The sequence below is a fragment of the Phyllostomus discolor genome, chromosome 7 (assembly GCF_004126475.2).
Source record: "Phyllostomus discolor isolate MPI-MPIP mPhyDis1 chromosome 7, mPhyDis1.pri.v3, whole genome shotgun sequence".
In the NCBI taxonomy this organism is placed as follows: domain Eukaryota; kingdom Metazoa; phylum Chordata; class Mammalia; order Chiroptera; family Phyllostomidae; genus Phyllostomus; species Phyllostomus discolor.
In genome coordinates this window covers 139220295-139247929 of record NC_040909.2, presented here as the reverse complement: position 1 = coordinate 139247929, position 27635 = coordinate 139220295, and the positions used below count along the sequence as shown (strand labels likewise).

General features: G+C 49.3%; 1 protein-coding gene and 1 long non-coding RNA gene across 2 annotated transcripts; one reads left to right on the top strand and one right to left on the bottom strand.

Moving 5' to 3' along the window:
* Nucleotides 1–1530: 1530 nt before the first annotated feature.
* LOC118501903 (histone-lysine N-methyltransferase PRDM9-like) lies at nucleotides 1531–5600 on the top strand. Its single transcript, XM_036031690.1, has 4 exons — nucleotides 1531–2405; nucleotides 2574–2813; nucleotides 3150–3449; nucleotides 5542–5600. The coding sequence occupies exons 1-4, from the start codon at nucleotides 2030–2032 to the stop codon at nucleotides 5598–5600; spliced, it is 975 nt and encodes a 324-aa protein (XP_035887583.1). The 5' UTR covers nucleotides 1531–2029.
* A 242-nt stretch (nucleotides 5601–5842) lies between these two features.
* Nucleotides 5843–17926, bottom strand: LOC118501807. The gene is made up of 3 exons (XR_004904466.1): nucleotides 17915–17926; nucleotides 11355–11357; nucleotides 5843–5927 (listed from the first exon to the last, which is right to left on the bottom strand). It is a non-coding gene; the product is annotated as an uncharacterized LOC118501807 (long non-coding RNA).
* Between the last annotated feature and the right edge of the window lie 9709 nt (nucleotides 17927–27635).

Here is a 27635-nt window from a genome sequence, read left to right as displayed (position 1 = left end):
GTTCTCTCACCAAGGCAGTTTCTCTGCCACTTTCATAGCTGTTTCTTCCTAACTTTCCTGCATACTTCTAAATAAAACATTTCTTATAGGCATTCATTATTTTTTAAAAATTTTGCACTGGCTGATGTGGCTCAGTGGATTGAGTGCCAGCCTGTGAACCAAAGGGTCACCAGTTTGATTCCCAGTTGTAGGACATGCCTAGGTTTCAGACAAGGTCCCCAGTAGGGGGCAGGTGACAGACAACCAGAGATTGATGTTTCTCTCCCTCGCCTTCCCTCCCTTCCCCTTTTCTGAAAATAAATCAAATCTTTTAAAAAAAGATTTGGTTTATTTTCACAGAGAGTAGACAGGAGGGAGAAAAAAAATCAATGTTCAAGGGAAACACTAATCGGTTGTCTGTGGTATGTCCCCAACTGGCCCACAACCCTGGCATGTGCCCTGACTGGGAATTGAACTTGTACCCTTTCAGTTTTTGGACAACACCCAACCTACTAAGTCACACCATTCAGGCAGGGCACATTCGTTTATTATTTCAGTGAATTGTCAGCTGAGATCCTACTCTGTGGGCACAGGGTCCTGGGACCTAGAAATACAGATTAACATGAGGATCAGAATCACTGCTCTTGAGGAGCTGATGGGTGAAGGAGGGAAACCCAGGCCCACATGCTTGCATGTGCATAACAGTACACAGCAGTTAGTGCTTTGGAGAAAACTAATCCAGGACAACTGCCTAGGGATCAGTGTGAGAGGAGGTACAGTATGGCAGGTGGTCTGGGAAGGGCACCTCAGGAGATAACATTTACAAAAATACCTGCAGGCAGAGGGAACAGCTAGTGCAGGGAAGAAAAGAAGTGTAGCATTGGATTGGCTGAGGGTCACTCAGGTCTCCTCTCAGCATAGAGGGTAAGAACAGAGATCAGATAGGTGCTTAGCAGCTTGGAAATGCAGTGCCGATGACCCGAGTTGAGACACTGGGGACTTTCATGAGTGAAAGTGTGTTCTCTGTTCTGATTATACTTTGTTAATTTTTAGAAAATAAACTTTGGTGGGGTATCCCCTCCGAGATCACTTCATCTCCAAGTGGCATGGTGCATTGGCCAGAGAGGAACAGGAGTCAGGTGTATAAGACGTGTGGTTGGAGAAATATTTTGTAACAGGATTTCTCAGTGTATTTGAAATGAGCTAACACTGAATGAAATGAAGCACAAATATTTGGTATTAGGCTTGAGGAAGGACATTTTTTTAAAGATTTTATTTATTTATTTTTAGAGGGGAAGATGGAGAAAGAGAGGGAAACATCTGTGTGTGGTTGCCTCTCACACGCCCCCTACTGGAGACCTGGCCCACAACCCAGACACGTGCCCTGAGTGGGAATTGAACCTGCGACTCCTTGCTTAGCAGGCTGGCACTCAGTCCACTGAGCCGCACAAGCAAGGGCAGGAAGGACATTTTATTTTACTGTTTTGGAAAACAGAGGAGCAGTTCCTAGTTGGGGCCTGTGGCTTTCCTCTTTCACATGACTTAGAAAATACCTATGAAAGGGAAAGGTCAATGCAGTTCCATCCACACAGGGAGTAAAATGGCCTCTGATGCTCCTCGAAAATCCCTAGTCTGGGCAATATTAGAAAAGACCTTTGATGTGGGCTTTCTGGATTTCTGAAGAAGATGCACTGCATAAAAATAAAAAGGAAAATAGACTGCGAGTGGATACTTTGTGGGAGATGGAACTTGTGTTGTCACCACAGTAAGAAGGATTCATGGGGCAGGTCTTACCAGGAGACAAGTTATATGGCCCAGGCATTCTCATGAACATCTGCCCTGACCAAACCTTTCTCTTTCAGCAGAACCAAAGCCAGAGGTGCACCCATGTCCCTCCTGCTCTCTGGCCTTCTCCAGTCAGAAATTCCTCAGCCAACACGTGAAACTCAATCATCCCTCTCAGATTCTCCCAGGAACATCTGCAAGAAAACACCTCCAAGCAGAGGAGCCCTGTCCAGAGGATCAGAATCAGCAGCAGCAACAGACTAGCATGCACAGCTGGAATGATAAAGCTGAAGGTCAAGAGGTCAAAGAAAGGTCCAAACCTTTGCTTAAAAGAATCAGTCAGAGGAGAATCTCAAGACCCTTTTTCCAAACTTCCAAAGAACAAATGAGCTCTAGTGAGCATGAGAGAATGATGGAGGAAGAGCCCCACAGAGGCCAGGAAGAGAGTCCTGAGGACACAGGCAAGGTATTTGTGAAAGTTGGAATGTCAAGAATTATAACAACCCAGCATGGAGGGTGTTGTCAAGGCTTCAGTGATGGGTCACATCTCATCACACACCAGAGGACACACTCAGGGGAGAAGCCCTACGTTTGTAGGGAGTGTGGGAGCAGCTTTACACGGAAGTCAAATCTCATCAGACATCAGAGGACACACTCAGGGGAGAAGCCCTATGTTTGCAGGGAGTGCGGGCGAGGCTTTACACAGAAGTCAGATCTCATCACACACCAGAGGACACACTCAGGGGAGAAGCCCTATGTTTGCAGGGAGTGCAAGCGAGGCTTTACACAGAAGTCAGGTCTCATCAGACACCAGAGGACACACTCAGGGGAGAAGCCCTATGTTTGCAGGGAGTGTGGGCGAGGCTTTACCTGGAAGTCACATCTCATCACACACCAGAGGACACACTCAGGGGAGAAGCCCTATGTTTGCAGGGAGTGCAAGCGAGGCTTTACGCAGAAACCAAGTCTCATCGCACACCAGAGGACACACTCAGGGGAGAAGCCCTATGTTTGCAAGGAGTGCAAGCGAGGCTTTACACAGAAGTCAGGTCTCATCACACACCAGAGGACACACTCAGGAGAGAAGCCCCATGTTTGCAGGGAGTGCAAGCGAGGCTTTACATACAAGTCAGGTCTCATCATACACCAGAGGACACACTCTGGGGAGAAGCCCTATGTTTGCAGGGAGTGCAAGCGAGGCTTTACATACAAGTCAGTTCTCATCACACACCAGAGGACACACACTGGGGAGAAGCCCTATGTTTGCAGAGAATGCAAGCGAGGCTTTACCTGGAAGTCAGTTCTCATCACACACCAGAGGACACACACTGGGGAGAAGCCCTATGTTTGCAGGGAGTGTGGGCAAGGCTTTACCTGGAAGTCAGTTCTCATCGCACACCAGAGGACACACTCAGGGGAGAAGCCCTATGTTTGTAGGGAGTGTGGGCGAGGCTTTACACGGAAGTCACATGTCATCAGACACCAGAGGACACACTCAGGGGAGAAGCCCTATGTTTGCAGGGAGTGCAAGCGAGGCTTTACCTGGAAGTCAGATCTCTTTACACACCAGAGGACACACTCAGGGGAGAAGCCCTATGTTTGCAAGGAGTGCAAGCGAGGCTTTACACAGAAGTCAAATCTCATCAGACACCAGAGGACACACTCTGGGGAGAATCCTTATGTTTGTGGGGAGTGTGGGCGAGGCTTTACATACAAGTCAGGTCTTATCACACACCAGAGGACACACTCTGGGGAGAAGCCCTATGTTTGCAGGGAGTGTGGGCGAGGCTTTACATGCAAGTCAAATCTCATCACACACCAGAGGACACACACTGGGGAGAAGCCCTATATTTGCAGGGAGTGTGGGCGAGGCTTTACACAGAAGTCAGGCCTCGTCACACACCAGAGGACACACACTGGGGAGAAGCCCTATGTTTGCAGGGAGTGTGGGCAAGGCTTTACACGGAAGTCACATCTCATCACACACCAGAGGACACACTCAGGGGAGAAGACCTATGTTTGCGCGTTGACTGAATGAGTCATTAGCATTAAGTTGCATGTCAGCAGCCATAGGAAGTCTATGGCCTCTTACTTTCCCCAAGATTGTAAGTACAGAAGTAACTGATTAAACAAATCCTCCAGTTTCATGACAAGAGATGAGATGGACAAATAGTTCCACGAGTAATATGGGGATATCAGCACCAATCTCTTTCATGGTTTTTTTATGGCCTTTTCTAAAGAGTTTTGTAGCCCTGGCTGGCGTAGCTCAGTGGATTGATCGCGGGCTGGGAACCAAAGTGTCCCAGGTTCGATTCCCAGCCAGGGTACATTCCTGGGTTGCAGGCCATAACCCCCAGCAACTGCACATTGATGTTTCTCTCTTTCTCTCTCTCCCTCCCTTCCCTCCCTAAAAATAAGTAAATAAAATCTTTTAAAAAAGTAAATAAATAAAATGTTTTAAAAAAAGAATATTAAAAAAAGTTTTGTCTCCATACAAATATGAAGCCCACGTCCCTCATTCCCCCATCACTGAAAGCAGAGTTTAGGAAGAGCCACAAAGAACTCATACTCAGCCACAGAAAATCAACCCCTACAGATGGGTGAGTCTGAGCTCAGTCTACTTTGGTTACTGCCCAGAGGGAGGGATTTGAGACAGACTCACCAGAGAAGGGAATTCCCCGGACTCCTGGGAAGCGGTGCCTTTTCTCTTACTAGGCTCCCTACCCTCCTCCCTTGGCTTCTCTTGGCTCTTCTAGCTTCTACAACCTCCAGAGCCTCAGGTGAACGGCAGGGAGGGATGTATGCTTATGCACAGGAGTGAGCCTGGCTCAATCTGGGCACCTGGTCTTCCTCACTCTCCTTGCTGCCCCTTCAGGGTCAGCATTTCCTGGTGCACAGCACACAGGTTCCACATCAGTCCATAGTGGGTGTGAGTCTCAGCTCTGTCTTCTCCAGCTGTGTGACCTAAGACAAGATTCTCAACTTCTCTCTGCCTGATTCCTAGTCTGTACACTGGAAATGGGAACTCCAGCCTTTCAGTTTGACATTCAACGTTGAGTGAGCACAGACAGAATCTGGCAACTGGATCACTGAGATCACAAGTCCTGCTGAACAGCCTTCAGTGCCCATGTCTTCCAGGTCTTTAGCATTGGACAAAGGAAGATAAGGACAGGGGAGGGGTCTGTAGCCAAACTCAGATTTTGAGCAGACCCCATTGCTTTCCCCACATAGACTCAACTGCCCTGAGAAGGAGGCATGAGGTGAGGGGTGTGCCTTCCTCCAGATTACCACCCTCTCACTGAACTTGTGCACCCTCAGAGCCTCAACACAGGCAGGTGGTACTGAAAATACCCTGTGAAACAAAACCCTCACCCACCCCTTGCTGAGAACTGACACTGGGAGGAACATCTGCCCACACTGGTGTTAGGATAGATGGTAAGCCAAGGCAGGGAGGATGAGGAAGACATGTGTCACTAACTCAGCAGTCCTGACCTTGGGCCATTTCTATTGCCAGATGGTCCAGCATCACCAGAAACACCATGCCAACATGTTGAAATTTTAGGTATCATTTCCACCATCTGGGAAAGAAAGGCTTTGAAACTATTCATCCCAAGGCCTAGAAGATGGGAGGGGGTCCACAGCACTCAAGGAAAGGACCCATAAAACTGGCTGTTTGCCCCTGTCCACTATGTTTTATGAAGGGTCCCTAATGTTTACAGAAAGAGCCCATAGATAACTTTGGGTGACTGCTTTAACTTTCACTGTCTCCTGTCACAGATCTGTTTTACAAGATAACCAAATGGGGTCTGAAGCCAGATAAGGATTTGGGCTACTAACCCCCACACATACCTACGTTTGAGTGGTCTCATCCCCCGTGGAAGCTGACACAACTTTTACCTGTTAATCAATATGCAGCTTCTTTGCCCCCATCCCAGCAACTATATAAGTCCTCAGGACAAAGGACCTGGTGCTCTTGCCATCCAACTTCTTGCCTTTCACTCCCATCTCAGCAAGACCTATCCTCTTCCATGAGAACGTATCACTAACAAACCCTGCTTGCACACTGATACACTTGCTGATCTGTAATCCTTCACTGCATTGGCAAGAAGAACCGAGTTTCTCCTGTGACAGGTGCACCCAGTCTGCATATGTCATTCATGAAGCTCACAATGCAACAGCTTCTGTAATGCACTCTCCTTGTTCCTGGGCCCCACAGGGCTTAATACACCACTGATACCATCTTGAAATTAGTACTTACTGTATCTTTAAACTTTTGTTTGTGAGGTCAAGCCAGATGGGATAATGGACATGCACAATGTTGTTCATTCCTGGCCACCCCTTCCCAGATAATGTCCACAATGGCCCAGGAGGACAAAATTCCTGGTGGGAGTCCAGCAAGACTGAAGGTGAGAACGGGGTAAACATCTGCATCTGCACAAGCATAAGGAAGGGTGCTAGCAGCTCCCAGAGGTCACACTTTTCTTAGAACCACAGCTGAGTTCAATACAGAGAAATGGCAATTAGTGAGGACCCCATCATACCCTCTCCTGCATGAGGGAGACCTAAGCATGACCCACCCTGTTCCTGCTGGGGTGGGTTCACCAAAGGGGGACACCCACCCCCATGACCTGGAATGATGACCTTTCTGTCCTCCCAGTGCCAGGCTTGTGAAGAAGAGTGTCTACATAAACTATGTGGATTTCAATAATAAATACCCACTATTATGTTCTTTTATGCTTTTTTAAAGGAAGGTGTATTTCTTGGGTTTTGTTTCCCTTCCCTGTTTCTCCCCCACCACCACAGCCCAGAGAGAACACCATAAACTCAATATTCTGTGGCTTTCAGCATGGGCCATGGGAGAGGGGCAGAGTCCTGGTGTAATGGTGGCAGAGGGGCTGGCATTGAATATAGTGGGAAGGGGAACCCACAGACTGCCACGTGATGCTCACCATGACACCCCACCAGGACAGACCCTGGAGTTCTCCCAGAAGGCTTAGTGATTCAAGATGAGTAGAGAGGTCTGTTCCCTCTCCGTCCCCTTCAGCAGCAAACCACATTCCTAGTATAGCTGCAAGCCTCCAAGGTACCCACCAAATGCACATGCCCTTGTACACTCCCTCCTTCACACAACCGAGCTGATCTGTGTTGTGAAAGTGGTGTGTGGCTCTCAAAGCTAAGTGAGAAAGAGAGACTCTTGGTTCAGCCTTGCTTGCATAGTTCACACAATCTCAGACCACCTTGTGCAGGGAGCTGGGTGTTTACACACACACACCCCTTGCCCACCTGGCAGTGGCTGTAAGCCACCATCCTTGTTTTGAAGTGCAGGCTCCGAGAAGTGACTGCAGCCTGACATCTGCTGGATTCTGAGCCTCTTGCCCTTGCCCAGAAGCTGGTTGTTTAATGGAGAGGATGGTCCTTCTAGGTGGGTGCCTCAGGGGCTCCTCATCTGCTCCCTGGGTGGCCCTGGGTGGATGAGCCCAACCAGCCTCTGATCCCCATGGTGGAGCACCGTGTGTCTGTCTGCAGAAAGTGCCTGTGGGCAGACTGATGGTTCAAAGGGACAAGTTAAATTCTGCAGTGACAGCTGGACACACTCACTGACAGCAACAGCCACCCCCCAGTCTCCAGCCTGACAATGTCCTCAGGAGCCAGCACACGTCCCGTGAACTGTGTTCACTGGTGGCTTGTGTGTCACTATGTTGGGCCGCAGTGTTGCCTGGGCCTGTGGTCCTCAGCCAGGTGGCTCATGAGAACCCTCTGGGCCTCACTGGGACACACCAACCGACTCTCTGTCCCAGGGTAGGGGCAGCCATCTCTGGCCTGGGCAGTGACTCAAATGGGGAGACAAGTGAGGCAGGCAGAGTCCATGACACAATCCGGATGTGGCTGCTCTGGGGTCAGGGGAGGGGCTCTGACTCTAAACCACAAATTCCCATCACAGTGGCATCAGAGATAGGCACAGGCATCCTTTCTGTGACAGTCCAGCCACTGTGACGCGTGAGCCTCCCTGTGGTCGGTGCTTCTCCAGACATCAGCCAGACCAGATCTCAGATCTCTGCTCAGGGCCTTGGCTGACCAAGAACTATCAGTTCCAGGTTACTGAGCAGCATGTGCTGCATGTTTTACCTGTGTGGTCTCAAGTCTATGAGGCAGAAACACCTTCAGCCACTTGCCCGGAAATGTTAGCAACATGGTTCAAGAGCACAACTGCACTATGGCTCTGGCACACAGTCCAGGTGCAGAGGCCCAGCTGCCAGGCAGCCCAGCAGCAGCACCAGGCACACAGCTTCAGCTTTCTTTCTGCTCTGTCCTCATGGGCCTGCTTTGTCCTCCTGGTAGCAAGGGACTCCTGCACTTCCAGCATCACACTCGTCCAGTCCCAGAGACCAGGAGGAGGGTAGGAGAGCGGAAGTCAGTTTCTTTTGAACTGAGAGGCCACTACTGCTGGGCTTGTTACAGTTGGGAAGCCCTCCCCACTCTGGATGAAGCCATAGTTTGTGTCCTTTGATCCCAAGACAGAGATGCCAGGACACAGACAGAGAATGGCAGGAGTTTGTGCCCTTGTTCCAGTGACGGAAATGCAAAAGCACATCTGGACACAACTCTCTTGTCTAAATGATCCCGAGCAGTAAACCCAGCTCTGCCCCCAAGGTGACAGGCAGATGTCAGGGTCTCACCTGGGGCTGTTGGGCATTCCAGCTGGACTCTCCTGAAGACTGCACAGGCCTGGCTCAGGATGGAGAACTTTGCTCCCCTTGGAAACACAGTCAGAGGGGCTGTGACAGGAAGGTAGTGGCGGTGGTAGGGGCACTGGCAGCAGAGGACACTCCAGGCCTGACTTCTGGCTCCACTCCCAGCCCTGTAGGGCTGACAGCCAGACTCAGGGCCTGCGGGTCTGCAGTCTTGGCACAGCCTCTCACGGCCACTGCAGCCTCCTCCTGAGAGTGGAGCACCTGAGATCAGGGCTGTGAGGTGTTCGGGCCCCTGCTGGCAGGATCGGTGCTCCTTGCCTGACTGGACTCTGGGTCTTGGGGTGGGATGAAGCTGACTGTCAGCCAGGAGCCTGTGAGGAGCCACCCAGCCCCTGAGCCCTGGCTCCAAGCCCTGCCCCTGCCAATGCCCCTGACTGTGGGTTCTCTCTGCCAAGCATCTCACTTGGGTGTCTTGGTATTTTGTTGTTTGTTTTCTTTTTCTTTTTTTTAAGATTTCATTTTATTTATTTTTAGAGAGGGAGGGGAGGGAGAGGGAGAGAGAGAGAGAAACATCAATGAGCGGTTGCTGGGGGTCATGGCCTGCAACCCAGGCACGTGCCCTGGCTGGGAATCAAACCTGCGATGCTTTGGTTCGAAGCCCGTGCTCAATCCACTGACCCATGCCAGCCAGGGCTGTTTGTTTTCTTTGTCAGTATCATTTGTAAAACTCTGAGGGGGGAGATAGTCAGGAAGGAGGAAACTCCGGAGGTGCCCCAGGGCTGAGATAAAGGACATCCATACAGGACAGAGACCCTGTTCTAAGATGGGCTGTTCATGCTTTCTGGAAAAGCACTGAATCATGGTGATTTATAAATGCACCTGCACAGAAGATGCTACACGACCCCTGCTTCATTGTAATAGCATTATAATAAATTAACATTGTGCAACCTCCTTCTGCAGTGGCCAATGGAGGAAAATCATGGGAGAGCACATGCACAGTAGCTTTAAAACAATACAACTATTTGTACATGCGCAATAAAAGCCCGTCAAAACTAGCCAGGAAGGATCCACCCTCATAAGGACTGAATTCCTCTGGCCCCTGAGGTCAATCTCTCTGCTCAGGGTTGGCCTACTCCCATGCTCTGTGGAGTGTATTATTGCTTAATAAATCTGCTCTCTCTCTCTCTCTCTGTCTGTCTGCTATAACTCTCTGTGTTCAGCTCAATTCTTTGTCCACAATCACCAAGAACCTGGTTACCAGTGCCCACCCGTAACAACTCTAAATGCCCATGGTTGTAATTTTGGACTACAAAGAGCAAAAATAAAATAACACAAATTTTAAAATTAACCATACTGTGCTATAAAGCAAGTTCCAAAAAATTTCAATTCAATCAAATTATATAAGGTATGTTACTGTCATTGCTGATAATCTAGAAATCAGAAACAGAGGGTAACTAGAAATCCTTTTATTTGTATATTACAAAATACACTTCTAAATAACTCCCCAAAACAAACACAATTGGAGTTAGAAATAAACTGAGTGATAATAAAAATACTGCATACCAGCGCCAGATCACTGAGGTTCCACAAACGGCCTAGGTCAGTGTTTCTCAAGCACAGTGATTTTGCCCCCAGGGGGACATTAGGTAAAGCAGGGACACATTTCAGATTGTTGTGAGGGTGCAGGTGAGGGAGGATATAACTGGCAAGCAGTGAATAGAGGTAATAGATGCTAACAAGCACCTACAATGCAGAAAAAAAAAAAACCAGGAGGAAAAATTATTGACTGAAAAGGTCAGCAGTACTATTACTGGGAAGACCCAAGTTAGGGGAGTTAGGGGGCTTCCCCTCCTCAGTTCTTGTCCTGCCTGAAAGAATGGGTTCAGGCAAGGGACAACAGGTACAGTGAAAGTGAGTTAACAGGTTTATTTGTGACATGCACTTGACAGGAACCTGCTAGCTTGCACCCAGCTAGTCTGAGTGCCCCACCTGCTGGGGTTTCAGGGCTTTCATGTTTGCAGCGAGCCTCCAGGCTTCCCCTCTGCAGCCCTTCTCCCAGTCCTTCTCCCGACCTTGGGATTAACACACAGTTTCAAAGGCTTCCTTTCCCAATAGAGAAAATGGTACATAGAATTTCAAAGGCTCCCCTCCAGCTGCTGGTGCGCTCATCCTGGTCTCTCTTGTGACCTTGGAACCTCTGAAAACCTTACCTGACCCTGCTTAGGACTGCTGAATTACTGGGTGGGATGTGTCCCCCTCCCCCTCCCCACCTTGGTTTGCTACCTATGCTGCTTAGCAGTGCTGGGAATGAGAAGCCCTGCTCTGGGTGGAATTCAGTGAAGAGTCCAGGAGAATGGACACCGCACATCACTTTGCTCCCTAGATCTGAAACAATGCCTCTCTCTTTGCACAGACAGCATAAAACTGAGACCTAATGGCTTGGCTGAAAGGTTCCTTTGCTTTTTACTCTGAGATGCTATGACAGGCACACTTTTCATTTTCCCTCAAACACGGTGACTGAACAACGTTAACACCATTTTTTTTCCACTGCCCTGTGCAGCCTTTCAGGTAATTTCACCATTCCATGGTCCCACAACTTTATCTTTTGGAGCAGAGAACTCTTCCAGGTGCCTTCTGCAGTCTTCCAGGGAATGGGAATTTCTCCCCACCGAGAGAAACTCGGAATACTGAACTACATGGCTATGGGAGGTGCAAGGCCTGGTGAGCACTGTGGATGAATCACAGCTGCGCAGCCAGGCTGGATCGTTTCCCCCTGGTCGCCAAACAGAAATGTGTGCTCTCCCCTTATCCTGTCTTCTGCTGACAAATTCCAGACTCTTTCCCTCAGGCGGTGCTTTCCAGCTGGTCTGACTGGGAGCAGTACTTGCTGGGAGTAACCCCCTGGGTTTCCACAAAGAGCTCCTTCTGCAGGACTCCTTCCCCAATCCACAACATACACATCACCTCTTTTGGATGAAGAATGCACTTTGGAGGTGGCTGGTGGTGGTTCCTTCGCTGGCCCTCAATCTCTCTCGTTCCACATTATTCTAATATACCAACAGTTCATCCTCCCCTCACAACTCATTTTGAAAATGCAATGTTTTCCTTACGTTTCAGTAAAGAACCACGTGTGGATGTGCGGTCAAGATGGGTCCCCCCTTGCACCTGCTTAACTTCTGTGGAACCCAGATGTCCAGGTAACTAACCTAACTGTGCTGGTGCAAATGATTTTCAATGCTATAGGATACTTTGAGTATGTTGCCTGTCTCCCACATGCCATAACGTGGTCTGTGTTCATTTAGCATCTTCCCACGAAGGATCTCCCCTGCAACTGGCCTGCCAGATCCATAGGACAACTGCACACGAGAAATCTCCAGAACGAAACTTTGCAATCCACTTTGGACACGTTCCATCACTCACAGCAACATCTCCACACATACCACAAACCTTTTTCTTGCCTTATATTTGCACTTTTACCTTTCCTGAAATGACAAAGCCTAAAGGGCTGCAAATGTTGCTTATGTTCATGCATCTTCAGTGGGAAAATGGCTACACACACATTCACCAGTTGTGTTCACATTTTTTTTAAACTCAGGCAGGTATGACAGCTGTCATAAAGCAGTCTAACAAACTGGTTTCAAAGGATGTTAAAGGCAAGTATGTGGGACCAGAGCGAGGTGATGGGGCAGCGGTGGGAGAGGGTTGGGGGCTGAATTGACATTTTTACCAGACCGATTTGAGGCAAGTTTCAAACAGCATTGCAGCCTCGAAATCCTATATAATATGTTTTTTGCTCTCATAGCACTTCAGCTACCATTCACCAAGAATAGGTGAGGAGAAAGTTTTGTGGTTCAGGACTTCTGGAATAGACTCCTACAGAAGCTCCAGAATGAATCACGTTTCAATTACAGAATAACTGGACCTAAATGATGGTAAAGATGCTCTGTACCAAAACTTGAGAGAGAAATCTTCACCCTTGAACACAGGTCAGAAACAAAGTTAGAGATGCACAAGTTTTGCAACCATACGAGGAACCCAACATGGTAAACAAAGTCCAGGCAAAGTGGAGGAAACGAGCCCATAGACGCATCCTGAAGGGCAGGTACATACAATGATGGTGCTTGTATTTTCCTTTACTTTTTTGTATCTCTTGTAGAACCACTATATATAAGTTTTACCTTTGCATTGTTTAAGGAAGCTGCAACAGACAAAGCACATTACAAATGACTTTCACGCACACTTGGCACTTGTAAAACCCTGCCTCTATTATGCTACAAAGCCACTTCCACGAAATGTCACATAAAACATGCTTATTGCTCCCTTGGCCATTACTCTGGAGACCGATCATGAGGTAACTGTATAGTCCTGACATTTAGATGTTTTCGAATGCACTCCCATCATTGTAAATACCACTCCCATCAAAAGTCGTAGATACGAGGACTTCCAGCAAGATGGAGGAATAGGTGGGTGCACCGTACTTCCTCGCACAACCAAGAACAGAACCACAATAATTTACAACAATGATTTGCAGTCATAATATCAGAACTGTCAGAGGATTTATCTAAATGGAAGTCGGACAGCCTAGAAGTTGAAGTAGACCCGTACATCCAGACTGGTAGGGGACGGGGACTACGAGCCGAGCGAGCAGGCGTGGGGCTGGCGCGGGTCGCAGGCGCGTGTAGGTCGGGGGAAATTTGGCGCAGAATCGGCGTGACAGCAATCCGGGACGCAGGAGCGAGCGCAGCGGTGTAGCGGTGATCCCTGAGTACGCAAGCAGCGGCTGGGGGAATCAGTGGGGCAGCGACTGGGGATCAGGGCAGAGCTCACAGCCCAGAAGCCCAGGGAAGTGTCTGACTCCAGGAGAACGGAAGGGCCGCCATTGATCCCTCCTGTCCCCACTCCCGCCCCTGCCCCCACATATAACGTCACAAGCTAGCGACTGAGGTGCCCAGCACCGGTGAACACCTAAGGCTCCGCCCCCCACCGTAACAAGAGCGACCAGACCGGAGAAAAAATAAATAAATAAGTAAAATAATAGGAGAGACGGGGAAAGACGTAAGATATGTTTCCAGCAGAAAAGATCAGACCCCCAGGACTCATCCTTTTGAGTGACCAAGAAATAGCCAATCTCAGATGCACAGTTCAAAACACTGGTGATCAGGAAGCTCACGGAACTGGTGGATTTTTGGATCCAAATTACATGAAAAAATGCAGATTACCATAAAAGGGATGCAGGAAGACACACGGAGAAGAGCCAATTGTGAAAGGAAGGAATCTGAATCTCAAAACAATACAGTGGACCAGAAGGAAGATAGAATCAACCAAGCAGGAGAGCATGATGAAATAAGAATTCAAAAAATCGAAGAAAAGCTTAAGACCATCGAGGACACCTTTAAACGTTCCAACATCCGAATTATAGGGGTACCAGAAGGGGAAGACCAACAAGTGGAAAAGTTATTTGAACAAATAATAAAGGAGAACTTCCCCAAACTGGCAAAGGGAACAGTCTTCCAAGAAATCCAAGGAGCGCAGAGAGCCCCAAAGAAGTTGGACCCAAGAAGAAACACACCAAGGCACATCATAATTACATTAGCCAAGGTAAAAATGAAGGAGAGAATCCTAGAAGCAGCAAGAGATAAGGGGACAGTAACCTACAAAGGAGTTCCCATCAGACTGTCAGCTGATTTCTCCAAAGAGACCTTACAGGCAAGAAGGGGCTGGAAAGGAATATTCCAAGTCATGAAAGACAAGGACCTACATCCCAGATTGCTCTATCCAGCAAAGTTCTCATTTAGAATGGAAGAGAAGATAAAGTGCTTTTCAGATAAGGTCAAATTAAAGGAGTTCATCATCACCAAGCCCTTACTTTATGAAATGCTAAAGGGACTTATCTAAGAAAAGAAGATAAAGAAAAGACATGTATAGTAAAAGGACAGCAAACTCACAATTATTAACAACCACACCTAAAGCAAAACCAAAAGAAACTAAGTAAACAACTAGAATAGGAACAGAACCACAGAAATAGAGGGCACAAGGGGGGGCTAGCAGTAGGGGTGGGAGGAGGAGAGAGGGGGAAAAGGTATAGAGAATAAGTAGCATAGAATGTAGGTTGAAAATAGATAGGGGGAGGGCAAGAATAGTACGGGAAATGTAGAAGCTAAAGAACTCATAAGTATTACATATGGACATGGACTAAAGGGGGGGAAGGTGGGTGGGAGAGGGGGCACAGGGGGGAGGGGAGTGAAGGGGGAAATGGGACAACTGTAATAGCATAATCAATAAAATATATTTAAAAAAAAAGTCGTAGATACTTCCCTGCTGCCCTAAACTAACATGTCATTCCCCAAAATGGCCACGAGATGGCAGAAAAGACCAAAGCTTGGAACACATAGTGTACTATGGGCTTGGCCACAAGGTTCCTCCCAGCTTTCCACTAAGATGCAATGACAGGCACATTTTTCATTTTCCTCAACAATATGACTGCACAGCAGTTTCATTGTTTACTTCCACTGTCCTCTGCTATCGTTCGACCAACTTCACGATTCCATCTGCCCACAACATTGTTATCTTTTGGGGCACAGAACTCTTCCAGGTGCCTTTTGAAGTCTTCCAGGGACCAGAAATTTCTCTCCACTAAGAGAATTTAGGAAAGGCTGAAATACCTGGCAGTCTGAGGATACAACGTCTTATGAGTACTGCAGACGAATCGGGACTGACCAGCCAGGCTGGAGCTGTTTTCCCCTGGTCACCAAAGAGAAACGTGCTCTCTCGCCTTCTCCTGATGGACAGTTACGCGTCTTCTGCTGACAAATTCAGGACTCTTTCCCTGGGACAGTTCCGTTGGTCCAATGGGGAGCAGTACTGTGGAAGTAACTGCCTGGTTTCCGGTGAGCGGCTCCTACTACAGGATGCCCCAGTGATCCCACCATGTCCACAGCATCACCTCCTTTGGGTGCAGACCACACTTTGGAGTGGCTGCTGGTGGTTCCTTTCATGTGCCCACGATCTCTCCCAATCCACATTGGTGTCAAATATCAATGATTCATCCCCCTTTCCACAGTTTGTCTTGGTAATACAACATTTTCCTTGTGTATCAGCAGACAATCTGATGTGGAAATGTGGTCAGGCAGGGATCCCTCCTCCTCCCCCCTTAACTTCTGTGAACCCAAACATCAAAGCAATTAATGTAACCATACTGGTGGAAATGATTTTTGATGCTTCATTTGGTTTTTTTGAGTACGTCGCCTGTCTCCCGCGTGGCATACTGGGTTCTGTCCTTGATGAACGTCTGGACTGGATGGCTATTGACTGTGACTTGTCCATCCAACAGGTGGGGAGCCCTCACATAAGAAATCTCCAATGAGAAACTTCACAAACCACTTCTGACATGTTCAATCCATCACACCACCTTCTTCCACAAGCCACAAATCTTATATTCCATTTAACTGGCATTTTAACCCTCTTGATGTGCCACAGTGTAATGTACTGAAAATATTACTTCTATTCGTCCATCTCCAATATGAGAATGACCACACACTCATTAGTTCTGATGAGTTTTTCTTAAACACGTGCTGATAGGACATCTGTCATGATACAGTTTAACCAAAGGGTTTCAAATACAGTTAAAGACTAGTGAGTGAACCAGAGTCACATGACGGTAGAGTGAAGGTGAGGATGGTGAGGGACTGAACTGAGTGTTTGGCCAACCCAGTATAAAGCAAGCTTCAACCAGCATCGCAGCACTGAAATCATATACAATGAGTTTCTTGCTCTCATATCATTTAAGCTAGAATTCACTGAAAGTTGGTGGCTGAAAAGTTCTGTTGTTTGGTATTTATGAAACAGACACCTAAATAATCTCCAAAATGAATCACCATTTGAGATACAAAGTAACTTTAACTGAAATATGCTTAACATACTACACACTGAAACTTCAGAAAGAAATTTTCACGCAGAAATACACGTTAGAAACAGAAACTAGAAATGTACCAGTTTTTGCCCCATGTGAGGAAACTAAAATAGTAAAAGACATCCGGACAAAAAAGAGAAAAATAGCCCCAAGACATATCCCTAAGGCCACATACACAAAACGGTGACACTTTTATTTTATTTATGCATTTTATTTTGTATTTTACACCATGGTAAAGAAAATGGAATAAAGTTTACTTTTCTCATTGTTTAAGGAAGCTGCAAGAGACAACACAAATTACAAAAGATTTTCAGGCACACCTGCAACTCATCAAAGCCTGACTTTATTACACAACAAAGCTGGTTCCAAGAAACGTCACATGAGACGCACTCATCGCTCCTTTTGCCCTTAACCTGCAAACCAGTCACAAGGTAACTGGACAGTGCTGATATTTAGACATTTTCTAATGATCTTGTAAATACCACTGCCATCAAAAGCCGTTCATATTCCACGGAAATCAACCACTTTTCCTGCAGACCTGAACTGGGTGTCATTCTCAAAAATGACCACCAGATGGCAGCAGAGACCGACAGTTGGAAACACATTGTTAGCATTGCCCTCACAAAAAGGTTCCTTTGCTTTTTACGGGTACAATGAACCTAAAATAGTAAAGTCAATTTAGGCAAAGCTGAGGAAATGAGCCCATAAACATGTCTGTAGGGGCACATACATAAAATGAGGGTGCTTGTGTTTTACTTTACTTTCTTTTAACTCTTGGTGGAGAACTTTAAATGAATTTTACCTCCGTGTTGTTTAAGAAAGCTGCAACAAAGCAAATTACAATTCTCAAGCACACCTGGAAATTGTAGACACCCGACTCCATCACACTACACAGCCAGATCCAAGAAATGTCACACAAAACATACTAATTGCTCTTCTGGCCGTTAATCTGGAAACCAGTGACAAGGTAAATGGACAGCCCTGACATTTACACGTTTTCAAATGTACTTGTGAAAACCCCTGCCATCAAAAGTCATTTATATTCCACTGAAATCAACCACTTTCACTGCTGACCTGTACTGAGGCATCATTCCCCACAATTACCACAAGATGGCAGCAGAGACCGACACTTGGAACACACCAAACCACTTACTGGCTTGGCAGAAAGGTTAGTTCACTTTTTACCATCAGGTGCCATGACAGGCACACTTTTCCTTTTCCCCAAAAAACGTGACTGAACAATGACTGGACAGTGCAGTCACCACTTTGTTCCACTGCCCTCTGCCACTTTTCAGGCAACTTCACCATTCATTCCATCATCCCACAGCATTGTTCTCTTTCGGAGCAGAGAACTCTTCCAGGTGCCTTCTGCAGTCTCCCAGGGAATGGAATTCTCTCTCCAATAAGAGAAATTCGGAAAGACTGAACTAAATGCTCATGCACCTTCTGCGTCTTCTGCTGACAAATTCTGAACACTTTCCCACAGGCAGCTTTCAGTTGCTCTGATGGAAGTAATCCACTAGGTTTCTGCAAGGAGTTTCCACTGCACAACACCCTCGGGAATCCACCACATACACAACATCACCTCCTTTGGATGAAGACCACCCTTTGGAGGGGCTGCTGGTGGTGGCTCCTTTCTTTCCCTCAACTCTCCTGTTCCACGTTATTCTAACATATCAACAGTGCATCCCCTCTCAAAATTTGTCTTGGAAGCAGAATGTTTTCCTTAGGTTTTGGTGGAGAACGGCTTGCAGAAATGCAGTCAAAAAGGGCCCACCAGCACCCCATTTAACTTCTGTGGAACACAGCATCAAAGCAATGAATGGCACTGTGCTGGTGCAAAGAATTCTTGATGCTCGATCTCGATCCATTGAGTAGGTCACGTGTCTCCCACGTGCCATTACATGGTCTGTCCTCAGTGAATGTCTCCCCTCCATGGCTCTCCCCTGCCACAGGTCTGCCTACCCGAGCGGCAACTGCATGTGAGAAATCTCCATCATGAAACTTCACAATCCACTTTGGACATGTTCCATCACTCACAGCAACATCTCCACACACACCACAAACCTTTTGTTGCCCTGCAGCTGTGCTTGTATGTTTCTTGAAGTGACAAAGCCAAAGGGGCTGAAAATGTTGCTTATGTTCATGCATCTTCAGTGGGAAAAGGAGCACACACACACATTCACCACTTGTGATGAGATTTTTTTATCTCCCCAAACCTCTAAGACACAGGGAGTAAGGTAAGAGGATCGACAAGCTCTTCCTAGGAAGTCTTACTGTCTAAAGCTGAGGTGATTGTGCTGAAGCTCTCTTCCTAAACCCAGTGTTGGAAACTAAATCTCTCAGGAATAAATGAGATGACAATCCTACGTAATTTCCCAGTCTTCCCTTTCCTAACACCCAGTTTAAAAATCAATGTGCCAAGTGCAAAATGTTGGCCCTCTTCATGACCACCTCTGAAACTTTACATAGAAGTTTTATATCAACAAGCTACATTAGTACATTGTTCCATGCTTCATCAACATAATCACTCAGTTTTGAGAAGAAGTTACTCCAGTTAAATTGTTAAATCTTACTTAAGTAAATGGTTACGAACATGTACTCCCCAAATTCACCTCCTCTTAAATATCTGACTGTTTGCTTATGTGGTGGAGAAACAATCCTTCCTCTAGCCTCAAGAATCTTTGGGCTCGTCTAATAATCCAACAGGTATAACACAGATCAGGAAATGAAACAACCTATTTTGAGATATGCACAGGCATGGGAACCTCACTCACATGAGAGAGTCAGGAACCCCACGTGCAGAACAGCGTTAGACGTAGAACGGAAACGTGGGCACATACAATGTACTGAGGCTGTGATGGCGCGAGGGTCAGAGGGGCTTCAAAGTGACCTTGCAAAATGATACGAGCAGATGCTATGAAAAAGGTGCTGTTCCCAATATGTCCACAAGGCGGCAACAAAAGTAGCATTTCCTGCTGGCCTCAACTCAGATGCTATTCCAAAAATGCTCCCTAGATGGAGGTGTGTATTAGAGTGTTAAAAAGGGGTCCTGACAAGTCAGTCCTGGGTCCTCTGACTGCTGGGAGAAGTACTATTTCCTAAGAGAGGATGGAGCCCCATAACATGAGCTCTGGGTCCTCACCAGAGAGCATAAGAGGTCGTGTCAAGTCAGCTCTGGGTCTTATAAGCAAGGAGAGGGGTCCCACCTGAGAGTGTAAGGGTCCTGTGACCTCAGGCCTGGGCCACTTGAGTGTGGAGAGGACTACAGGAGAGACGGGAGTGTCCTGTCACTGCACACCTGCGTCCTGTGAGGGTTGAGAAAGGCCCCTCCCTGTGAAATGCAAGTGTCCTGACCCTTCACCTTTGATCCCGGTGACTGTAGGGAGGGGTCTGACTTGAGAGAGCAGGGGGTCCTGTCACTTCAGCTGTGGGTCCTGGGAGGCTGAAGACAGCCCCCCTCCAAGAGCACAGGGCTCGGCCACACCGGCCCTGTGACTTCGGGGAACATCCCCGCCTGTGGGTGTGACGCGTCCTGTCCCATCGCCTGTGCGCTGTGGGTGCGGGAACAGGGGCTTTGCAGAGAGAGCTGGGGGTGCTGTCACTTCAGCCCTGGGTCCCAGAATTGCAGGAAGAAAACCTCGCCAGGAAGAGGAAGCTGTGGTTCCGAGTCAGCACTGGGTGTTGTGAGCAGGAGGAGAGGCCCCACCCGAGAGGACACCTGGTCTTCTGACATCAGCCAGGGTCCCAGAGAGTGTGTGGGGGTCCAACAAGAGATAGTCTGGGGTGCTGTCTCATCACCTTGGGGTCCTGTGGATGTGGGGTGGGCCCCTCACTGAGAAAGTAGGGGGCCCTGCCATCTGAACTCTGGGTCCTGAGTGTGTGGGAAGGTGCCTCTCCCTGCGAGGAGTGGGGTCCTGTCACAGTGAAGAGGGCCCAGACCTGGGAAAGACAGGCGTCCTGCATGACAGCCGAGACCCGTGGACGTGGGAAGGGCTCCCACCTGACAGAGTAGGGAGCCCGTCACACAGGCTCTGTCCCCTGTGCGTCTGGAAAACTGTCCCACCAGGGAGAAGAGTGGTTCCCGTCCCCTTGGCTCTGGGGCCCCCGAGTGTGTGCAGGGTCCCTCCCAGGGAGCGCAGGGGGTCCTGTCACATAGGCTCTGGATGCTGTGACTCGGGGGCTGGGTCACACTGGAGACAGTAGAGGGCACGACAGCTGCAGCTTTTGCTCCTGTGGCTGTAAGAAGGTGTCGGTCCTACCAGAGAGTGAGGAGCTGTGTTGCTTCAGCACAGGGTCTTATCGGTACGGCCAGGGGTCCCTCCTAAGAGAACAGCGAGGCCTGTGACACCAGGTCTGGGTCCTGTGTGTGAGTGGGGAGCCCACCTGGGAGAGTGGGGTCCTGTGGTCACAGCTTGCATCGTCCGAGTGCTGGGAGGGGTCTCATCAGAGAGAACAGGGGTGGTGTCACATCTGCTCCAGTTAAGGGGGTTCAGGGGGCATGGGGCGGAGTTTCCCCCAGAGAGAGCAGCGGTCCCATGACATCAGCTCAGGGACTATGAGTATGCAAAGGGGCCCGGCTGCCAGAGTAAGGGGTCGAGTCACTTCAGCTCTGGGTTCTGTGGTTATGGACAGGGGTCCCTCTCTGGGAGAACAGGGGTCTTGTCACATTAGTTTGGGGAAAGGTCCCCCCAGCGGCAGTTATGGGCCCTGTCACCTGAGCTTTGGGCCCAACAAGGATGGGCATGTAAGACCTGCTGGGGGGGGGAGGGGAATGGAGTGAGGTGCCCTGAGGATCCAAAGCGTCCTCGCCAAACGGTCCGAGCAGCTGCTGAGTAAATAGGTGCCATCCCCAGGGTGTGCACTAGATGGCAGCAGAGCAGAGCATTTCCAGGCAGTGGGCGTCTGAGAGCCAGCAGGTCCACTCTGCCAGCACAGAGGGACCTGTCCCATCAGCTCTGGGTTCTCTGAGTGGGAGGAGGGGTCTCACCAGAGAGGGTATGGAGCCCTGACACCACCTCGTATCGGAGCCCTGTGATGGGGGGAGGGGCTCCCCCTGAAAGAGCAGGGGTCCTGTCACATCGGTTCATGGGACTATGTGGAGGGGTCAAGCCTGAGAGATTGGGGGTGCTGGGATGTCAGCGCCGAGTCCTGTGCGTGAGGGTGGGGGGTCCAGTCACTGCTGCTCTGAGTCCTGTGAGTGCTGGGAGGGGTCTCCCCTGGGAGAGCAGGGTCCAGCCATATCGGCTCTGGGCCCACATGTGGTTGTCTCGTCTTTGGTTCTTAGGACCGACACGATTGTCTTCCTGAGTCATCAAAGACCTGATTAAAACAATGGGAAACGGAAACATGTTTCAAGGAAACATCGTATCTGTGCTTTACGGGCAGAAAATGTTTCACACCATCTCATCTGGTGCGGCACGACACAGGGAAACTTCGTCCTCCTAACAAAGTGAAACAGAACCAAACTGCGCTTCTACATCAGCTGACCTTTCACATTTGCACCCATTTACTTAATGAAATGTGTTCCCATCACGTTCAGCTTTGCCATATAAAAAACTTCCCCTCTCTGCGTTTCCCTCCACAGATCTTCTGCCACTTTCCTTTTCACACTCCGCTGTGGTCCTGCTTTCCCTCTGTCTCACTCTAGAGCAACCAGCCTCTCTTAGGACAAAACTAATTCCCTTTTTCTGAATTCCCCTTCTCTTCAAAGAAACACAAGCCCAGGCCTCCTACCATTTTATTCAGTCACAACATACCTTGTTTTTCTTGAAAACACCGTTCTGCCCTGGCTGGTGTAGCTCAGTGGATTGAGCACAGGCTGCAAACCAAAGTGTTGCAGGTTCGATTCCCAGCCAGGGCACATGCCTGGGTTGCAGGCCATGGCCCCTAGCAACCGCACATTCATGTTTCTCTCTCTCTCTCTCTTTCTCCCTCCCTTCCCTCTCTAAAAATAAATTAAAAAAGAAAAAAAAGAGAAAACACTGTTGTTTTCTCTGCTGCTTTTTGCTGTACCTTTAATTATTCTTAACTTTTTTAAATCTTAATTTTCCATTGAAGCTAAGAGTAAGAAATTGTGAGTTCTCTGTTGACATTTATAAACAAATTCAATCACTTCTACAGAAATATTTATTTATAGCACAAAAATTTTAATGTTTCACAAAGTTTACCAATAGTGTCAAGTATTTCCAGTTCCTCTATAATTTGCGGCAAAACACAAAAAACCCTGTCTGTGTTCCATCAGCCTAACCCTCACCCAAAGGCTCCCTTACACCATATACACAAAAACCTAAAAAAACAACAACCCGGTTTTCCTCACCCAGCCGACCTCTGCTGGCCCTCTGCAGACTGATGCTCCCTCCAGCGCCCCAGGTCCCAGGAGACGCCGCCCTCCTGCGGGGCTGCTGCAGCCACTTAAACCATCTCAGCAAAAGGGTGCCACGGGAAGCCACAGGCACCTTCTCTGGTGGCTTCCAGGTAGGACAGACCTGTCCTGGGCGCCGGGAGAGGCCACGACCCCTACAGGTGAACAAGGGCCGCGTGGGCCAGAGAGGCGGCGGGGGCCCCGGAGGGACCCTGCAGCCCGCACCCCACAGTTCAGGGGCTGCCCCCGGCCCCCTTCCAGCCGTCCTGCTTGAACCCATTACACTTGGGGAAACTCCGGCAGAAACGGAGCCGCAACGGAGCGACTCCTCCTAAAGCAGTTACACTGGGACTGGAAACTGCAGCCCCCGGGAAAAGCGGCGTCTCGTCTCCACGTCGCTCACCGCTGGGAAATAAGGCGAAGGCAGCCGGCGCCGCGGCCCCAGTTACGCGGTAACGACGAGTCGCAGACCAGCACCAGCTCCGAGGACTCCCAGATGCAGCAGCTCCGGGCAAGAAAGGTTCGAGTTTAACGACCGAAGGGAAACGTAAGAAGCCTCCGACACCTTCTACCTGACTTCTCAAGCCCATGCGGGACCCGCCCAGTTTGGTTACAGTATCAACGTTGACTTTGGTCTTCAGGGAGAACTGGTCACCGTGGCTACAGCAAAGAAGACCCTTTCCGTCAATCATGTCACTTGATCGGACCAGAACTGTCCCCGAACTCTATCTCGGCCCTTCCCCCGGCCGAGCACACAGTGAGCCCCAAGCGTCCCCTGCGGCGGCGTGCGCTCGGACAGGGACGTTTCTCCCACCAGGGACGTTTCCGATGTATGAACGCTGACCCTCCCTACTGGCAACCGAGCAGCCAAAGGAAGGTCCGGAGAGAAAAGCGCAAGTGTAATGAGCCTGCTGCCCGGAGGCCGCCCGTGGGCGTGGGTCCCTGGCTCAGGCGTCCGGAGCCTCCGCGTCGGCACGTGGGATCCACGCAACGCTACCCGCTCCTTGTCCTCGCACGGCGGAAAATGGGATAGGTCCTTCGCACCTTCACCGCGCTCTCCGGTCGCCCGTTTTCCCGTCGTTTCTTCTTTTCATAACCAGGAAAGAGAGAGGCGACCTTGGAGAGCGCGTGCATGTGAAGCCTCAGCCCGCTCCGGCTCCGCGAACCCCCCTCCTGCACCCCGCTCGCCCGTGAGAGGCTGGGGGCCTGGGGCCCAGAGTCGTTCGCGGTGAGGCCGCTCCACTCCACTCTCCTCCTTCCCATGGGGGACAGGGACCCCCAAAGCTGTGCGAGCGCGCGGCCCCCTGTCCCATCTCCCACCCCATGGCTCTCCCCACAGCCCCTCCAGGGGTCTCTCACGATCTCCGGCACCTCCGCCCACCCGCAGGTCCCATCCCCAAACCTCCGTTCTCTCCCTTCCACCAAATACCTCGCGGGCCCTTCCCCCTCCAAACCGCCCCCAGGCGGCTCCGGTCCACCCTCTCCGTACCCGCGGCTTGTCAGCACCGAGCACCAGGGTCCAGTCTTTCCAGACACGCGCTGCCCTTCCTGCTCTCACCCGGGCTTCGCCCCCAAACCCCAACCCGCCGGGATCGCAGCCCAACCGGCCCCTTAGTCCCTCACCGGGCAGCGTCCCGGTCGCTCCTCCTTCCCGAAGTTCTCAAAGTTCCCGGGGCAGACATCACGGCTGCGTCGCGAGGCCTGCGCCCCGCGCGTCCCCATCCCCATCCGGGGGCCGCGGGGAGGGAAGACAGAGGACCGGCCAAGGTGGGGACAGGCTGGGTCTGAGAAGGGCTCCAGGGCGGGACCCGACCCACAGGTCCGTCAGAAGCGCAGGGAGACCGAGCCCAGCCGGGCGCGGAGGACGGGGACCCGAGGGCGCACCCTCCCGAGAAGGGAGCGCGTTCACTCGGTGGGTTCACTCGGTGGTTACGTGCGTGTGAAGCGCTTACTGGTGTCAGGCCCGGGGACCGGCAACTCGTGCGCACTGCGGGACGCACACTGGTGACAGACAGGGACCCACGTGCCTTCGCGGGGCCGCTGCTCACAGAGATGAGGAAATAGATACTTTGGTTTACATGGCGGCAGCTGCTGTGGAGAGAGAGAACAGGACGCGCAGGCAGAAGCATGAGTGACCGGGAAGAGCCCGTCTCTGAAGAAGCGGCGTGGACGCCGGGACCTGCGTGGCAGCGAAGGGCCCGGCATCCGGCCCAGACGCGGTGGAAGCGTCCAGGCTGTGTGGACACCTGCCCACGCGCAGCAGGCGGAAGGGACCGAACAACCGGGGAGACTGAGTCACGGCGGTGAAGCGCTGCAGGAGTCCGAGGATGACGGCTTTCCCAAAATTCACCAGCTAAAATCTCCCTTATCGAAAATGTGCACATTCGCGTATCGTGAGTTCCTCGGGTAACCTCCAGGGGGCGCCATTTCACCTACAAAACACTTCTGCTTTCTACAAGACCAGGGGTCCAAGCCCTGGACTCACTTAAAAATAAGTCTCCTGTTCCTGTTTTATTGAATCATTAATGAACTTGCCACCCACAAAATTTTTCTAACTCCTCACATTTCCTCACTTCTTCAAGTTTTCTTCCAAGTTGTATCTATATTTACGTTTTTACATAGCTAAAGTTACACAATTTTATTATTCTATGATACCTTATTTACCTTGATAATCATGAAAAGCAACTAATACAAATAATATCATTTCTTTCAGGGAGATGGAATAACATGCAGAAATAAATATCCTTTAGATGTATGCAGAGACAGTGAGTTAAAGATATAATCATGGGGGGAAAATGGAGACAACTTTACTTGAACAACAATAAAAAAAGAGAAAAAAGATTAGAATCATAAAAGAAAAAAAGAAATGAGATCGAACATAAAACAAACTGAAGATAACACAGTTGTAGTATGTGTGTGCTCACAATTTCTTAATGAATTTTGAAACAAATTTTTGTGGGAATGCAATTTCTGGGGATAAATTTGGAAATGCCTGTGACTCAATTTATTTTCCAGAAAATAAGTTTACAAAACAAGAAAAAAAGAGATCTCATCAAAGAAAAGAAGCAATAACAACAAAACAGATACAATACCTAAGACGAACGTTAACAAGAATGTGCAACATCTATATGCACAACATGTTAACATGATGCCCAATGAAAGACACTCCAACAACTGGAAAGCAACATAGTATTCTTGCATAAAAAAACACAGTAAGATATCAATTCACAAAGTTGTTTATAAATTTAATGTGATACAGATTACAGTATCATCAACATCTTTAAAACTAAAACACTTGTTTTCAGTTCACTGGTTAAAATAAACATGCTTTACAGTTGAATATGCAGAAATAAATATCTTTTATATATACAAAGAGTAATTTAAAGACACAATCAAAGAAAAGAACCAATAGCAACAAAACCAATAAAGTGCTTGGGAATAAACTTAACCAGAATATCCACGATCTGCATGAACAACATTTTTACACATGACCCACATGAAAGAAACTTGAAAAGTAACATCACGTTCTCGTTAGAAAAATCATACACAGATGTCATTTCCCAAAGTTGTTTAATATAGTCTATATTACGATATTACAAAGCCGTTTGCCTGCAGGTAAGCTTCTAGCTGTCTCCTGAAGGTCTCACACGTACAACCCCTGACGACCATCATCCAGACCACTGAGCGTGACCACACCTCCTGGTGTCCACCTTCCGGACCACCTGGCGTCGTCGGTCATCGTGGCTGATAACCATCCGGAACCAATCCTAAGGCTGAGAATGCAGGACGAATAATTCTCAGGAAGGTGCCTTTTACTGTAAGAATTCTCCTCTCTTCTCTCCCTTGCATGCTGTGTTTCTGCTTGCAAATGCTAAGGCTCTGAAAGGAATCTCTGTCACTCGTCTCTGGCTCAGCCTCCAGACTCTTCGACTTCGTTTGACACATTTAACACTTACTTACGGCTGTGATGTGGGTGTAAGCAAATGCACATAAGAGGCGGAGAGGAACACACACCGTTTACTGCATCGAACAGTGTCCTGCCCAAAATTCTTGTCCACCTGGAACTTCAGAACGGGAACTTACTGGGCATGGGGTCTTGGCAGAGGTAATTAGCCAGGTGAAAGTGAGGTCTCATTGGATTAGGGTGGGCCCTGACCCGGGGGCTGCTGTCCTTCGCTGACAGTCACGTACGCACACGGGGAAGGCGGCCACAGGAGGATGAAGGCACGACAGGGCTGCCGGTGCGGCCAGAGGCCAGGAGAGAGGCTGGCACAGACCCTCCTCCTGGGGCTCCAGAAAGAGCCGACGCTGCTGACACCTTGATGTCAGACTTTGGGCGTCTGGCACTGTGAGAAAAAAGCTGCTGTTGTTTTAAGCCACCCATTTGTGACACTTTGTTATGGCAAGTTAATTTAATGTTTTATGGCTCATTTTTTCCAATAAAATAAATTAGTAAAGAAGTTACCCACATTTCATGCTGGAACCTTTGGCTCTGCCACCGAAGTATGAAATCCTGAACAACTCATTAGCTGCATGAAGGCCTCAGCCACTTTGTCTGTAAAATGGGGACGTTAACACCCACCCTGTTCACTCCCCACATCGCCACTGGAGTCTCCCTGCACCCTTCTCTCGCAATCCACATCCACGTCTCCTCCCACACGGCTCCAGTGGCCGTGACCACCTGGCCGCCCTCCCTGCCACCCAGTCTCCAGCCCATGGCTCCAGCCCCCAGCAGACCCACCTCACCGAAGCACCACCGCACGTTCCTTCTCCTCTGTGACCCGCTAACAGCCTCTAATCACCTGTCACGTTAAGTCCGAACTTCTTCGTTGAGTTGAAGACCCTCTGGACTCGGCGCCCCGCCTGCCTACCACCCTTATCACTCACCACTTGCTCCCCTGGTTCA

Coding starts and splice junctions, on each gene's coding strand:
- LOC118501903 (XM_036031690.1), top strand. CDS start 2,030: ATGCACAGCTGGAATGATAAAGCTGAAGGTCAAGAGGTCAAAGAAAGG. Junction 2,814..3,149: donor AGGCTTTACACAGAAGTCAG/GTCTCATCACAC, acceptor CCTGGAAGTCAG/TTCTCATCGCACACCAGAGG. Junction 3,450..5,541: donor TGGGGAGAATCCTTATGTTT/GTGGGGAGTGTG, acceptor CTCCTGTCACAG/ATCTGTTTTACAAGATAACC.